The sequence below is a fragment of the Lissotriton helveticus genome, chromosome 4_2, assembly GCF_964261635.1.
Source record: "Lissotriton helveticus chromosome 4_2, aLisHel1.1, whole genome shotgun sequence".
NCBI lineage: Eukaryota > Metazoa > Chordata > Amphibia > Caudata > Salamandridae > Lissotriton > Lissotriton helveticus.
Genome location: NC_136064.1, coordinates 5,506,785 through 5,524,550, shown reverse-complemented (window position 1 = coordinate 5,524,550; position 17,766 = coordinate 5,506,785). Strand labels below are relative to the sequence as shown.

Genomic DNA, 17,766 nt, shown 5'->3' with positions numbered 1-17,766 from the left:
CACAAACTCAAAGATCTAGCCACAAGCTACTGCTGACTGTCGTCCGTATCCGTGCCTCCAAATATGGTAGCAGAGCTTTTTCCTTTACTCCCCCCAAGGCTTGGAATCAACTTCGCTCCATCTCCGTTGCTGCTTTGATTTTGCCAAGTTCAAGAAATTGTTGAAGACCTGGCTGTTCTAGGTGTTCTGGATGTTGGTTATGTGCTGGCCGACCGTAGAGATGACTCCCTTGGCGAGGGGAACATGATTTTTTAAAATTTTCCTTTAGAAAAAAAAACCAGTTTGGTGGAGAGTTGCGGCATGCTGACACCGCCCTCTACCAAACAGAGAAATGCATTGGCAAGAACCACTGTGATAGCAATTCCTGCCGATGCATTATATATGACCAGCAGTTTATCTGTCATTTATACATTTGGCATACGTAATTTACTCCATACCCCTGCCGGAACAACAGGCCGTCCATCAAATAATAAATCAGGCTCTGCGACAGGGAGGTGGGTTATCTGATTTCTGTTAGGTCAAATCAAGATTTAGCTTTATAACAGTATCACAAAAACATCAGTTCAAATTACTCAGGACTCACAAAGTGCAGTACGAGTTTGAGTACTTTCGTGTTCGCAGACTGCGCTCGCTATTACAAGAGTGCGCACCACCGCACTAAATGAACTTGCACAAGCTGTCCAATGTTGTCTCCACTGTATGCTTGTGACAGTCCCCTGAGTAAGGTGTCCACTCTCTCTCCTGGCCATTATGGGCGCTGCTTCCAGTCCTATTTTTTTGTGTCGTAATCAAATGCATTCTGGGTGTTGTAGTCTTTCTTTGCTTCCATTTAATGAGTTTGACTAGACACACCACAATGCAATGATGTGCACGTGAAACATCAGGACTGGAGACAGTGCATAAAGATAGGAAATGAGGATGTCATCCACAGCTGGTAAAGGGGTGGAGTGTACTGAAATGCATTGGCCATATGCCATCGCACTTCTGGGTAATCAAATAGGAGATTTTGTAGGAATCACACAAACATTTGGAACTACTACACATACGAATCTTTGAACATAAAGTGAGAGATTTCTTCTCTAAGAGGAGGTAGTTCTTCTTGACAGTGCCCTCAGGTGAAAGCCAAGCTCAGAGTGCGGTGCTGAGGTAGACATGACGCCCCTAGGTAGCATTCCATCGTCACTTTCTATCAGTCTGGTAGGAATAAAACAATGATTGCAAATACAAGAGAAGTGTTTCAAATAAGGAAAACAAAATTGAATACAGTCAGAAAAAGGGAAACATTTTACGTTCTCTGTCCAGAGGAAAACATGAGAAGTGCAAGTCAGAGCAAGTGAGTAGTAATAGATTGTGAAGGCAAGGGAGCGTAAGCAGGAACTACAACATAAAACAGTTTAGCGGAGACATTAAACCGGATAAGTGAATGACAACATAAGGTGTAGCAGGCATACACATTTAAAGGATCAGATGTAGGGTTCGGTATATAATAGGAGTTTCTACGCAGTCCCCATAGGGGCTTCAAGTACAACCGTGAAAGTGGCATTTGCTTGGCTGTGGAGCCCAAAAATACCTGGAACAAAAGTTGTCTGTCTGTGGATGTGTTTGTTTGCTACACCTTCTCGACTCCCTCCTTACTGAAATAGCAACCCACAAAGAACACCTTCACAATCCTAACACTGCATTGTTCATAGGGAGTGTCTACCAGGTGTGCAACTCTGGTGCAGAATTAACAAAGGGTTTTGCCCATTCTGTGTCTATGGGGATTGTATTGACATGCAAGGGCCTCTGTTCCTCTGGGAGCTGGACACACACCTCTTATAAATCATTCAAGAAAGATGTGAAGTGTCTCAGTCCTTCTTCATTTGCACTTATGAGGAGAATAAATATATAGTTATATTTTGGTCAGTGTGCTGATGTTTTATCCTTAAAAGTTTATTCACCATGTTTATGCTTTGTATATTTTTTTCGTATTGTGATATTATAAAATTGTTCCACTATATACACTGCAGAGGGCTCGGACACCCGAATGGACGGTGCTATTAGAATTTGTGAATAAATAATTGTAGGCATGCTAACTTCCAGAAGGGCGTTCAATGGACGTCACTGAAGAACTTTGCTGGATCTTCTGGAAGGCTGGTGCCTCTGGAAGGCCACAAGGACTGGAGCAGATTGAGTCACATGTCAGGCAATGCCTGACATAACTCTGATGACCCTTCGGCCTGTCGGTAAACCGGAGACCAGCCATAACAACGCAGGGATTACCCCGCACTGCCATTACAACGCGGGGATTACAACAAAAGTCATTAAATCGACTTTCGCTGGAGGGCACTGTTGAATAGGGAATATTTTTATTTTCTATCCAACACCTTCCCTACTATCAACGTGGGCTGGATTTGGATTAGAAAATTAAACTATTCCATTATCCAGCGCCCTCCAGCGAAAGTCGTTGTAACGACTTTCGTTGTAATCCCCGCGTTGTAATGGCAGTGCGTTGTAAAAGCCGCGTTGTATTGACATACAACCCGGTAAACCTCCCGTTACACTTGAGGTTATTCTACCGCCCATTCCGTGTATCTGAACCGCCAGGGTTGTTGACATTAAGTCAGCGGCACTTGAGTTAGCATGAGTCCTCCGCCTTTGTACGTGTGATGTGTTTCCTAATCTTCTCCCAGGTTGATGTGTCCCTCTTATTTTATTTATTTATTTTATTTTAAGAGTTTTCTATAGCTCGAACAAGACCCTCAGGTATCAGAGCCCTTCACATTAAATGAGGCAGTTATTGACAAGCATTGTTATAGTAAATATTCCCAGAGGTATGAGGCAGTACGTAAACATCAATATAAAGATAATATCCATTAAAAGTTACTTTCCTTCTGTTTTCATAATGCAGCAAGATGGCTTCTGGATCTACTCGGAGTACTGCAACAACCACCTGGATGCTTGCATGGAGCTCTCCAAGCTGATGAAGGATGGCCGGTACCAGCACTTCTTCGAGGCCTGCCGCCTCCTGCAGCAGATGATCGACATCGCAATCGATGGCTTCTTGCTGACGCCGGTGCAGAAGATCTGCAAGTACCCTCTGCAGCTGGCAGAGCTCCTCAAGTACACAGCACAGGACCACAGGTACAGAGACCCCCCTGTTTCTTTGGATTCTGGGGCTCCCCATCTTCCTCCTTGCGACAATCCGAGGGTTGGGCTACGGGAGGCGCTAAACAGTGTGGGCCGCCGCGGCCCGTGCAGGTAAGAGCGGTGGGGCCGGGTTGGGTGGAGTTCGACAGACGACCAAGAGGGAAAATGAAATAAATAATTAATTTTCCCTTGTCGTCTGTCGAAATCCCCCCCACCCTTCCCCACCGCTCTTACCTGCTCAGGCCACGGCTGAGTGTGGACCAAACTAGGGGATCCTGGCTGCTTAATGAATGTCCACCTTGGTATTGCCCATTAGGGGTCTGCATTAAGATGGGTAACATGCACATATTTTACCAACAAATATAACAAATTCTTTAGCAAAACTTCAGTTAATGAAAGGTTATGGTCGCTTTCAAACACCTACAAAATACTACTATTCACCAACTATTGTGAGATATGCTGCCATCGCCCCTCCCTGAGCACTGCTCCTGGGCTCATACATGATGTCACAGCTGACATAAAAAAATTGCATTTGTGCTGACATTACTAGTAACATTACATATTAAATCATGAGTTAGATCACTGTAGCACACAAAATTAATCTTTGGTACCTGTCTGCACACATTGGACTGCCTTGTTGCTGTGTGTGCACATTGTAGGGACATCTGTATGTTGGAAGTGGTACTGCAGCCTTTCATTTATAATAACTGTGCAAGAGGATGTGCTTGTGGGACTGCAGCAGTCTTTATTCTCTGCTGGCCTGATCCACTCAGGTATCTCAGAAAGAAAGTTGAGCTTAGGTACAGATTCCGAGGGCCGGCTTTAGGGCAGTGTGACTGCTGCGGCCGCCCTGGGCGCTGACCTGTGGAGGGGGCGCTGACCTCATGGGGTGCGCTGTGTTTAGCATTAAATTATGATTGGAGAGACGAGGGGCACTTTTGCTCCGTGGTAGTGAGAGAATCAGAGGAGGAGGTGCTAAAACTGTTTGTCGTAGTGGGCGCCACTAGTACTTAAGCCGGTCCTGCGGCTACCACTTGTGTAGCAGATGTCAAATCAAATTTTGTACTCACAACACATACATTTACACTTGCAAAGTGATATAATCAGAATATTACACCAATATGCTGCAATATCACGTGCACGCAAATCCGCTCATGCGGACGGGGAGTGGGGATTCTCGTTGAGGGTCTCCTGGAGATTAGGTGAACACCCACAATCTCACCGGTTAGTGGATAATAACAAATATAAGTAAGGTACATTCTCTCCCTGGATGGGGTTGGAGAGTACCTTCTATTAATTATGTATCCAAGATGGAACTGGGAGGAAGTACACCCCCCCCCCCCCAACACACACACATTTGGGGGCAGCATAGGATGAGGGGTTTTACTAAAGAAAAAAAAACATATTTGTGGAAGTTCTTGGTCAGAGTTTTAAAGTGCAACTGATCTCTTTAGGAAAAATGTTCATGCCCATAAAGTTACATCTGTTATACTTTCACACGCCAAAATTCATTTGCATCAGTAGAAAGTATAATTAACAAACCAATATCAAAACTACTCCTGTTCCTGACAATGGGGTTCTATATGTTGTTTAGCAGGACAATAGTGCTTCCCATTTAAAACAGTTTTTTAATTAATTGATGTCAATAATCATATCTGGGGGGATGTGACGTCACCGTTGATGACATTAACAACGTCATTGTGTGATCCTGTGTAAGACTTGCGCAGTGCATTGGGGAGGAGTTAAGGTGACGTAGTTGGCTGTAACTTTCCTAAACAGTCCTAAACAGCCCACACCGGCCCTTGGATTACAGCCCAGGCCTTACACTGATGCACAGGCAAAACTTTGTAAACCTACTGAGTACACGAATGAATAAAGATTGACAACGTTTCAGTGTTTTAGCTATTGGTCCTAACCTTAACATTGTTTACTAGAATTGAATCTTTTTGTATTGCTTGAGAGTCACCAAGCTTAGCTAGAGTCACAGCGACCCTTTTGTAGAACATGTGTTCAGTGTTTCTGATTAAAGAACCAAGGGGCAGATGTATCAAACGATGTTTTTGTCGCAAACGCTGCAATTCGCTAATAAGCAGCGTTTGCGACAAAAAAATAGGAAAATGCTATGTATCATTTAAAACGCATCGCAATATTAAGGAATCGCAAATTTTGCGATTCCTTAATATTGCGTAAGCTTTTAAGGAATCGCAAATTGCGATTCCTTAAATGCTATGTAAGAAGCAATCAAGTTTTGCGAATTTACACTAAGAAATCGCAAATTACCACCAACTTTTAGTTGGTGGTAATTTGCGATTTCTTTTACAAATGCACTTTTTGGCATTTGTAAAGGTGCCATGTGGAGCTCATACATGCCCTTAGGGCATGTATGTGCGCCATACGCGCACAATGGAAATTTCAGGGGTGCAGCAGGGTGTCCTTAAGACACCCTTGCACCCGTAAAATTATTCTCAATTTGCGATTTGCAAATTGCGAATCGCAAATTGAGAATAACTTCACATTCATTCCTATGGGCCTCCTGGCCCATAGAAATGAATGGGAAATTATTCCTTAATTGCGATTCGCAATTTGCTAATCGGAATTAAGGAATTTTAAGAAATCGCAAAAAAAATGCGAATTTCTACATACATACCAATTTGCAAATCTCAAATAGCGATTTCTAAAAAAATCGCTATTTGAGATTCGCAAATCTAGTTGTTGATACATCTGCCCCCAAGAACCTAGACTTGGAATGGTTGTCTAGTATGTCTGTAATGTCAGGTTTCAAAGAAGTTTACAAGCTTGAGGATGTTGAGTTTTTTTAGACTGTGTGACTGAATAAAATCAAAGTGATGCTTCACAAATCTCATCTCATTGGATGGGGAGGGATTTTGTTCAACTTCCATCTGCCAATATGAGTCCACGGAAGGGCTTTCATGCAAGGGATGGGGGTGCAGGGCGTGACCTCGGGTCATCCTCTATGCCACCGCCCATCGGGCAATGTTACAGTCCCTAGCTCATGGATGAAGACATGGCACGGTGACTAGTACTTTTAAAGCGCGGCTTCAGAGTGTGCAACCATTACTAAGGGGCAAGCCTACTTGGTTAAGACCATCAACTGCTGGGGCAGGTCCAAAGCCCTGGTGCATGGAGGCTGGATACAGGACAGGACCGAACGCCACCAGTGCAAGACCACTCTCCATGACCAGTGGGCACTGGACATAGGACATGGCTGAAGATTCCCATTGGAAACTGTGGTCCACAGGCGTGTCCAGAGTGTTCCACATAAGGGTAAAAGTTACAAGCAATGGACAGTAATCATGGACCGTCGATGTTCTAGGCAAGTGCCAAAGTATATAATTTCAAACCCAAATAATTGCACTGAAAAAACATTATTATTATTATTATTATTATTATTATGCGTTCTTATATAGCGCTCGATTACCCGTAGGCATCTCGGCGCTTGCCTTGGGAACCCATCCTGGCTTTTTTCCCTGTGAGATACCCATACTGGGCATCCCCAAGGTGAAAGCCAGGCATCCCGCCATGGGGGGGCCGTAGTGGAGATTAAGCAGCTAATGCCCAGAGCTGCAGAGTGTGAACCCGTGATTCGAGTAGGCACCGAAACGAGAATTATCGAGTCCGTGGATATTTGGGCTCAAGACCAACATAGAGATGTTATTGTTTTCTACTAAAATCATAAAATAACGTATAGTCCAATAAAAAAAGTTCCTTGTGAAGAAAATCAGCTTGAAGGGATGTCATGATCCTGAGCTTAAAAACCCTCATATTATGGTTGGCAGTGCAAATATAATGCCACCAGTGCACTGCGGATTACTTGTTCATTGTATAAAATACAACAACACATGAACTCATATGGTCTGATTAAATAACAAATCTACACCCCAACGGATTTCACTCAAATATATGGGATCAAATATTTCACTTTACGAAATTTCATCCAATGTACTTCCTAGGTCTGCTTGATAAGAATTATTCACATAACTCCATTATAATCCATACACCTTTCTCACTAAAATGTACACTAAACATTTCATTTCTGTCCAAAAAGATGAATTCATTTAAAATAAATCACTTAAAAGTGCAGAATGAAAAACACCCCTTAAATGAAGTCACTGAAATAGCACCGAGTTGTGATCTCATGTCAGCTGTAAAGTGATGGGGCACTTGAGAGTAGCATTTTGCTTAAAGTGTCTTAATTAATAAGTGGTAATAACAGCGCTCAGCTGGATAATTAGATTCACTGTAAATATATCTTGGGATTAGAGGCTGTGCACATGGGGTGTAGCTTTGTGAATGATTTAAAACAGAAGCAGAGGCCAAACTGCTCTTGAATGGAAGTCCCCGCAGGAGGGACTATTTTGCGGGTCTTTTCCATCTTTTAATAAAAATCTTGATGTATATCCGTGTGTTTGCGGCAAATCTGTGCTACTCTAAGTGTGTCGTATATGTATTACTTCCAGAAGAAGCCATCATGTAAAGCACCAGATTCATACCCTTCTGTTCTACTTTTACATTTTTTATTAAGTTATGCGATTTTATTAAGCGCTGACATTACCCAAAGGTGTCAGACGTGTTACAATAGAGCGTAGAACGTTACATGAGAAATTAAGAGTAACAGGGTAGTAGGAGACAATACGTATAGCTACTACGGTTACTCATGGTGAGAGTTACATATTTACAAGTTACATATTAATTACAGGTTACATAATTTGAAAAGTTAAAGTGGTTCAGGTTACAAGGCTAAATATTACATATTTACAAAGTTAAAAATAAGCTAAGTTAAGTTAGAGATTTAGTATTCGAGAGTGTTATGTAGCAGTCAGGGTCCTGCCGTTAGGTTACACAGATAAATATGACATATTTACGGCAGAGCGACGTGCGACTGGGAACTGAAATGAGAGCTTACCTATGTAAATCATTTAAAAAATTTAAGAAACAAGTTCTCTTTATATTTTGCACTACTGAAGCTCAGTAAATGAGGTCATCATATAATTATGCTTGATACTATATAGCAGAACAGATTTGGATAGTGTCATTACTTTTCTCCTGAAAAGGTATATCCAGTGCACTACCCTATTTCTCATTCTGTAACTCTATCAATATCTTTAATCTACATATACTTACCTCCTGTATGCATCTATATACTTTCAATGTACTTATGGATCTATATATTTATCACTTCTAATTTAGCATTTTCACTGTGCTACCCTATTTCTCAGCCTATACTTCTCTCATTATATCCTCTAGCCCAACCTTCTGTTTCATCTCAAATTCCTTCTACTACTCTTTCCAATGCACTACCCTATTTCTCACTCTCTACATCTATCAATATATCCTCTACATCCACTCTCTCATTTATCCCAAACCCCATACCACTACTATGATCCCCAAAATAACCCTTTCTAGACTCTCCCCTACTCTACCCCTCCTTGCATCATCTGACACCTCTTTTTACTATACTGGTCCCCCAAAACAAACCTTTCTAAACTCTTCCTTCTGACTCTCCCCCTCCAAAACCCCTTTTTACTCATCCAAAAGCCTCCTCCTACTGCTATGACCTCCCAAAAAAAGATACCAATATCCTTCACTCTTCTATCCCTCTACTATCCTTTTCAATCAAAATAATAGCCTAACATGCTCACTTCTCAAATTCCATATTTCGCTATACTAATTCACAACGAATCCTTTATGGGTACCAGAGTAGCATGCTACTCGCCAATAAAGCATTTCAACACCCTATCAGGGTTACTAGCGCTATATGAATGCAAACTGTTTCCCCTATTTTACCCCTCCCCAACCCTTCTCAATCCAAATAACTAACATATCCACCACTCAAATTACTTTCATGTTTCACCTTAGTAATTCAACACTAATCCTTAGGGGTTCCAGAGTAGCTTGCTACTCACCAAAACACCATCAGGGGTAGCAAGCGCTACATAAATACAAACCTCTTTCCCGCTTCTATCCCACCGCCTACCCTTCTCTATCCCAATAACTGAATAACATATTCACCACTCAAATGACTTCATATTTCACTATACTAATTTTCAAAACTAATTCTTTATGGGTTCCAAAGTAGCGTGCTACTCGCCAGAAAAGCGCTTCAACACCGATCAGGGGTAACAGGTGCTAAATGAATGCAAACCTTTATTCCCCTTCTATCCCTCCGCTATCCTTCTCACTATAAATAACTGACTAAAATCCACCACTCAAATTACTTTCATATTTCACCATACTAATTCAACACTAATCCTTTATGGGTTTCCGGAGTAGTGTGCTACTCGCCAAAAATACAACACAATACAATTTGTATAAAATATATTTTAAATAATTCCAAGGTGTATATTTGTGGGTTTAATTTTGCTATAAAAATCCTGCATTGATTCTACAAATCTCCCACCAGAAGAACTCTTCCACCAGAGGTGCAAGAATTTTATAGAAATTTGAGCTGCATGCATTATCTGGAAGAAATGCCCAGTGCCTCACTTTGAAAGGGTATTGGAAGCATGGTGGAGTTCTGTGATCTTGTAAGGAAACTTGGCTTTCAGCCTTAATCCTCTATAAGGACACCACATTTTTCGATGACTTGCTATATCCTTCAAAATCTTTACAACCTATGGCAGTGGATACAGATCCCATATATTGTTTCGCACAGAAAAAAAGAAAGGCATGACTTTGTACCAATCAGCAAAATGCATGCATGGGCAAAAATGGTGCGGGGAACATCGTTTACAATGAAAATTTTACCACGCACTACCATTACAATGCAGGAATTACAACGAAAGTCGTTACAACGACTTTCGCTGGAGGGCGCTGTTGGATAGAGAATAGTTTAGTTTTCTATCCAACACCTTCCCTACTATCCACGGGGACTGGAGTTGGAATTGAAAATGAAACTATTCCACTATCCAGCGCCCCACAACGCAAGTCGTTGTATCGACTTGCGTTGTAATACCCGCGTTGTAAAGGCATGCGTGGTAAAAGCATGCGTTGAAACGTCATACAACCAAATGGTGCAGCTTATGCTGCTTGAGGCCCACCTACTACAACTTTGAAGAAGCTTTCTTACAGTAAGAATATCTGCCCTCAAAATGTTCAGTAAAAAAATCATTAATTCAAAATATATCTTTTGACCAGGAGCTATGCATCCTGTCTCAAAAATCACGTGACACTATGGGGCCCATTACGATGTCGGGCGGATCGCCACCGCCATGGTGGCCGTGGCGATCCGCCCGACATAAATGCCCGCCCGCCACCCATTTCCCCCCGCCATATTACTATGGCGGGGGGGACCGCGGCGGACGTAAACACCGTCCGCCGCTTTTCCGCCCCAGTCACCTTGCGGCCAGGGCGGAAAATGTTTAATATGGTGGCAGTGTCTATGAGACACCGCCAGCCATATTATGATGGGCTTCCTGACATGCTAAGGAATGCGGAGACTCCCTGCGGGGGCCAGTTGCAGGCCCCCTGGGAGTCCGGGGGGTGCACTTGGGGGGTACCTATGGTACCCCCCGCATTTCAAAGTGCAACATGGCAGGCACCGCGCCGTGTCTGTCATGTTGTGCTTTGAAATGCACAACGTGCATTTTTACCATTGCGGCGGGCGGCGCTTTCTGCACCGCCCGCCGCAATGGTAAAAATACAGGATGCGCCCGCCAGTGTGGCGGGAGCATCCTAATGCCCAATGCGGGACCGCCGCTCCTATGGCAGCCGGTCCCGTTTTGCACGAGGATGGTGGGCGGCCAAAGTCCGCCTGCCATCCTAATGGGGGACTATGTGTTTCTTCATCCATTGAAGAACTTCCCCACCATGTGACTTTGCAGTGATTTACTGTAATCGTAGTTTCACCCTGCTATTTGCTAAAAAAACAAGTAGTGTGTCTGCACAATATATAGTCAGCAATAAAGCGAAACAAACATGCTTATTCTGCAATTTTTTAATGAACATGCTATGCTGAATTTTGAAATTTGATATAATATTGCGTAGAACAACCAGAATTATAAAAACATTATATTAACTTTTCCCCTTTAAATACCTTTACGAATATATGTGCATCAGCACTTCATAAATATTAATTTTAAGGAACTGCATGAGAGTATGCAGCGAAAGGGGCACCACTTTCATTATTTTGAAAAAAAAGAATTCGCTCATTAAAATACCATGTATATTATAGCCTAACGAAAAAAATCACATAGTGTAAGCATATTTGCTAATTATTCATCATGTTATAGCAACATTTTTGGATGCTTCCAACCCTTAATAAGCTGAAATTCTATCAAAGACAGCAATAAAGTCCCTGTGGGCATATGCTTGAAATTCATCCTGTGTATGAGAACTTATTAAAGTAATTGTTTATACGTCCAATCACCATTTTAAAGGAGCTCGACACAGTTTTAAAATTACCCTTTAAATCTTTAAATAATCTTTCCACTAAAAACATATTCTACTCTTTACTTAAGAGTATTGCGTAAACTTTTTATAATACAAAAAGTATTTATGAGCATTTTAATAATGACTTTTACCACATTTTTGTCATTTTTGCCGTACACATTGTATTTTTGTAAAACATATTAGATACACATTTAGAAGAATACAATCTACTTTCTAAAAGTTGCCCTAGTCTGATTTTAATATATAGTTTTGTTAATCATTTAAAAGAATTCTCAGGGTGTCTTAAAAAACGCCTGCCACCAGTCATTTCATTGTATGTTGCTCGTTTGTGAAAAGATTTTTGCACACTCATAAAAAGAACTTGAAAATAATTATGTGTGGACTGCAAATTAATTCTAGTAATGATATCCAATTGAGAATTACAAAACTCTACATACAATACTACAAAATTCCACATTGTGATAATAGCCTATGGTTTTCCTCAAAACCTATAGATATTCTGTAGTTTTTGTGTGGAAAAATAATTTATTCCGTGAAGAATTTTGGGAAAGAAAGGAGTTCTGCCTTTTTGTGTTCATGGGACAAAATTGGCACAGGAGACAGAATCTATAACAATTTTGCAGTATGCTATAGGTCACTGATCCAACCGGGCTATTTATACCTACCACCTTTATTGCAACAGCATGGGATGGAGCAAATTCATAAGCCATATCTAGGAACATGTCGATTTTTAATCTGTTTATGCACATCTAATACTTGGTCAATTGGCAGCAGTGGTAACCAAAAACCTGAGTTTATACACATAGAATGCTCAGTTGATGATGTTCAAACGCAAATAATCACAACATGCTAGTAAATCATGGCATGCATATCCATAATTTGCAAGTGTTCACTTTAATCACAAATATTACAAACTTATGAATTCATAATTTTCAAGTCATTGCTTACTGACTTACATGCATGAAATTCACGAAGAATGGTTGTAATCTAATACCAATCCCTAAAGCTACATTTGCATTTCCTACACTCTGTGTTAAACGTACACATTTAGGGTTAAAAATTTGTGACATTTCAGTTTTTTTGCTTTTGGTTGACTCTTTCTTTTTCCAAATCAAGATATTCTGCTTTAAAAAACTCTCCTTCCTAAAACCCGTCCAGTTTCTACATTTCGTGACAATAAATGTAGCAAGTGTATTGCAAAACATCTATGAATAACCACAAAATTATAGTTCTGCCAAATACCATTCATGTTTTTAAATATTTGCATAAACAGCATTATAAATGCATTTATGCTGTCACATATGATTATTGGTTGAATATTGCCAACTGTCGCAAGTGTATTGAAAAATATTTATGAATAACCCCAAAATTATAGTTCAGGCAAATACCATTCATATTTCAAAATATTTGCATAAACAGCATTATAAATGCATTTATGCTGTTCCATATAAATTATTAGTTGAATATTGTGCCTTGACTCTTGCACTATGTTTCATATGCCAAAATGTGTTGTTTATCACCAGAGAGAAGCAATTAAATCCCAAAGTACTGGTAATTGTCTGACGGTACACAGCATATGCACCTGTAATCAACATACATAACTAATCAATACTTTTTTTTTTTTTTACAAATTGCTGAATGCAAGTAAATATCACTTTCCTGACACTCATTCATGTTTTGAAAAACTAGAGCTAACCAACCGTGTCTTTACCTTTGTCCAGCATAGATATGGGAGAGCAAAGTCCTGGCCAATATTCTGTACAAGCAGTGTGTAAAAGACTTCATTCTAGGTTCATTGTATGTGCTTTTGTCTTCAGTGGATCTCCAGAAAATCTGTCCTGAATGCAACTCGATGGGTCTACGTTGGCCAATCTGGTTCCATCCCTTGGTTTTGCATGCACAAGATTTCACTAGCTTACAAAGATTCTTTGAGTTAATATTACCATATTCACCTACAACCCTATTTCCTCCTATATGTCTAACATTATAACCTTCAAGAGCTCGTGGTGAGAGACAGATTCAACTCACAATCCAAATTTGGACTCCTATCTTTTCGTAAATTGCAATCTTACTCCAATCCTGTTCGCGTGATATGGCCACCTTCCTCTTTTCGTAGTGTTTTGGTGGGCTAGCCCAACATTATTTCTAGTTTCTGTGAATGTTTCGGCAGGAAATGCCACTTGCTGCCCTGAGATGATGGTAGCCCGACATTGACCGCTGACCGTACTGCAGGATTTGAATTGAGCGTCTTATGCCTGGTGCCTCCCTGTATATGATGAAACTGAAGCAGCGTGCTAACACAGAATATCCAAAAAATATTGCCTGTGATGGACGCAGCCGACTTGCTCTTAGATCCAGTTCCATAAACCTTTAGACAGTGATTATACTCTAAGGGCCCAATTCACTAAAGTCTTCACAAGAAAATCAGAAATGTACCCCTGTACTTTTTTACCTACTTGTTGTATACATATTCAACTTTCATTAAAATCTCTAAGAATTGCAGAAGTGCCCTTGACGAACAGTGACTCTGATATCTTTCCAGAAGTACTCACTTATGCATTTATTTGTTGCACTTGAAAATATACATGTGTGCATTTTAATTTGCAAGAATACAACACATTAGTGCATTGGAACTTTTAAAAATTGTGTTTAGTTGTAAGGGAGGAAATATGTTTTCCCCATGGAAAACCCCTTTCACTCAGACCCCTACGGATTTTGATGTTGTTCACACAACTTTACTCTTGCCTTCGGCAGGATTAAATCTTTGACCATATCCAGCGTGGGAATGAACTTGCAAAAAGTTGTGAACTTTTACTACTTCATGATTCTGTAGGTGTTCACTTAATTTTTTAGGGGATCTCATCATTGAAGTATGTGCATAACGTGTCAGTGTGATCAGTTTTATTCTCACAGAAAATAATTTTTCCTCTCAGTCACATCTCAGTGGTACAAACATGACTAATGAATATATCTAGATGTTGAACAAGTATGTGCATAACGTGTCAGTGTGATCAGTTTTATTCCCACAGAAAATAATTTTTCCTCTCAATCACATCTCAGTGGTACAAACATGACTAATGAACATATCTAGATGTTGAACAAGGAGAAAAGGTGCACCTTAAGAAGCTCTACTGCTAAGAGATTGGCCTTCTTAGCTCAAGGCGGTGAACATGTCAGGCAAAAAATGTTGACACATTTTATGTCTGGCCCATGACTCCCATCCAGGTTTCCTGTCAACCACCAAGCACTCCATGGTTAGACCTGGGCGTAACATGCAAAGTTTTACTCCACGGAATTCAGCGTTGTTACCAAAAAAAACCCACCAAATTCAGAGAAGGTCCACGAGCGGGCGGAGTAAATCTTACACACATTGTATTCCCTATTCGTGTGCTCTTCAAATCCAAGCTGCACATTATAAGCTGTGTCATTGTGATGCTGTGAAGTCATAAGAGCTAGAGGATTCACCTTACAGCTGACAAACTTTTGAAATGACAGCTTAATAACTACTGAGTTCATTATGCGTCTTGGGAGAAGATGATTTTGACATGTGTACACTTTGTATGATGAAACTCGGCCCAAACATACGTTCCTCATCGCATACCGATTTAATTTTGCGACACAGCTTACAAGAGAGTTTTTTGCACCAAGAGGCTCGTGGTGAGTCCGACGCTGACAATAAAATATCTTTGACAAGGAGAAAAAATAAACTGGAAGCTTCCAGGACCAAACAGGTTCCAGTGATACAGCATGACCGTCGCGTCCATTGGGAAACACTGCTGCGTCAGAACTCAGATCATGGTTACTCCAGTTCACAATATTATCGATCTCTGTATTTCGTAAAATATAGACAGTCTGCCTTCAGTATTAGTATGTTTGCCCAGTCTAACATCGTACCTGCCTAGGGTTGCCATCGAGCAGCTTTGGGGGTGGTGGGGTGCCGTAGTGTATGTTGGCCATCCTCTTACCGTGCCCGTATGACATGCTTATGGTTGACTTTTACAACCTACCCGCGCCCTTAATGTATTGGCAAGGAAAATTCACGACCACAGTAACCTAGTAAAGCTGCTCTGGTTTACGTTACTGCTCACTAAAAACATTTTAAGACAGCTCAGTTGGTTAAGGTGACTGCTAAAGTGACCCATGGCCTCCATTACGACTGCTCCAGTTTTTACAATGTCTTTGAAAATAGTGATGACAAAGAGGTGTAGAGTTTTTTGGGACCGGCATTTATGGTGTGTGAAAGTCTGCACCTTCAGATACATTTCAGCAAGTCACCCTAAAAGGCCATGAAATAGCAGTTTTAATGGTCCAGACTGGGACCTTCTCCCAAAACCACCCACCAGCTCACTGGCAGCTTCTCATCAGTCAGTGTCCCCCTTTCCACCAAAAAAAAAACTTCTCAGCCCCTTCCTTCCTCCCGCAGGCCCTATTTCTCACACTGTCTCTCTCACCTCCTCTCACATCACTCTCTCTCACCTTCCGAGCAGCTTGGTGCTGCACTTTCAAATCTGCCTACTGCGGTCGTCGGCTCAGCTGCCATGTTGCATAGCTCGGGCCATCAGCTACAGGAGTCCCGTTGCTGTCTCTTCACTGGTTCTTCCTCCGCCAATGGGCCCGGGCTTGGTGCTGCCATCCTGGATCTGGACACCAGTAAGCAAACAAGCCATTGGCTGCCACACTTGGACCATCCTTCCGCAACCAATCCAAATGCGCGAGATTGCAAGGCTAGTCAGTCAAGAACAACTTTAATTCGCCAACACAACGATGGCATAAAAAGTGTTCTACAGAAAAAAAAATTGTCATTATTACATGAGCACAGCTCTGGCGTCGTTGCTTTGCAGAGAATGTGAAAGGAACTGTTCTAGAGGTTGGTGCAGGTAAACTCCACTCTGTTGTAGTTGGCGGAGTTTTTGCCGAACTCCACTCTCCAAGCAGAGCGCAGAGTGGCAAAAGTCTGTGAGCTCTGCCAGCGGAGCAGAGTTTACCGCCCATCCCTAACCATGGTACACTGACCGGATGCACCAAGAATTCATAAATCCTGCTGGAGGTACACCAGTGCAGTCTAGGGTGAGCCGCTCTGAAACAGGACCGCCACTCTAAAAGGTGCTTATTGGTTTTAATGTAGGTGTCTCACTGATGAACTGCAGCTTCTTTAAAAATCTTAGCAACAAAGTAGGGGTTTATGTAGATGTATAATGGACATTTTCCAATTATCCACTTTTGGCTCATTTGAACAAGTGTAATTTCATATTTGAATTGATAGGAACAAAATCTACCTTATTTTTTAGTAAATATTGTGGATTCCAAGTCAGCCATCAGAATCACAATACCAGATTTACCTAGTGAAGTCACTGTTGTTCTAAGAGAGGCTGCCGAATTTAAGCTTAAAGGACAGTCCAGTAGCCTGACACAGGACAGGGTACTGGGTGTAGAGTTAAAGGTCAGTTTAGAAGCCTGTCAAAGGACAGGCTGTCCGGTTCAATGTGTGGGTGATGGGTTAAGGTTAAGGGGCCACTCAGTAGTCTTCACAAGCCAGACTATTTGGATGTGATGGGTTGGCTTCAGAAGGGGCCTTTGTCGTAATGCTACCTCCCTGTTACCAGCTGAAGAAAGGGCTCTGCCATCCTGTGTATCTCCACTTGTAAGGTGGTTGGTTGTTTGATCTGTGGTAATCCTGGCCATTGATTTGTGCATTCTACTGGGGTAATTTAAAGTCCTAAATCTTAAATATGCAGTAGAGGGACTTTGGGACATCAGAGAAGAATGTGATAAATTCGAATACAAATCAATCGAGTTTGCCTTTCCATTAGAGAGGAACAAAGAAAACTTATGCCTGGCATTGACGTATATTTTTTAAATGAATGTGAGGTGGTTTTATGAATGGAGTCGAGTGGTCAGTTGCATCAAAAGCTGTCAACAGGTCATTAGTCACCGGGCTGTTGAAACAGCCTCCATCTGCCATGCCTCTTGTGGCTCGCTAGATTGGTTAATTGCCCTGGTCAGCTGCTAAATTGGAGTCAATGACGTAGATCAAGGTTCTCAAAAGTCAGTCCTGGAAGGCCGGATCCATGCCAGATTTTTAAAATAACTATATTCAGGAGTGGCCTGTGCGGGTAAGAGCGGTGGGTGGGGTGGGAGGAACTTGCCAGATGACAACAAGGGAAAGTTAAATAAATAATTATTCTTTTCCTCGTCTATGTCTGCCGGGTCCCCCCACCTGCTCCACTG

General features: G+C 41.5%; 1 protein-coding gene across 1 annotated transcript in view; it reads left to right on the top strand.

Moving 5' to 3' along the window:
* The window catches only part of ARHGEF9 (Cdc42 guanine nucleotide exchange factor 9), a 231,909-nt gene that overhangs the window by 84,804 nt on the left and 129,339 nt on the right, over positions 1–17,766 (top strand). Inside the window, exon 4 of the mRNA XM_078640104.1 lies at positions 2,891–3,123. Coding sequence (XP_078496230.1) covers positions 2,891–3,123 — 233 coding nt within the window. The remainder of the gene's footprint in view (positions 1–2,890; positions 3,124–17,766) is intronic.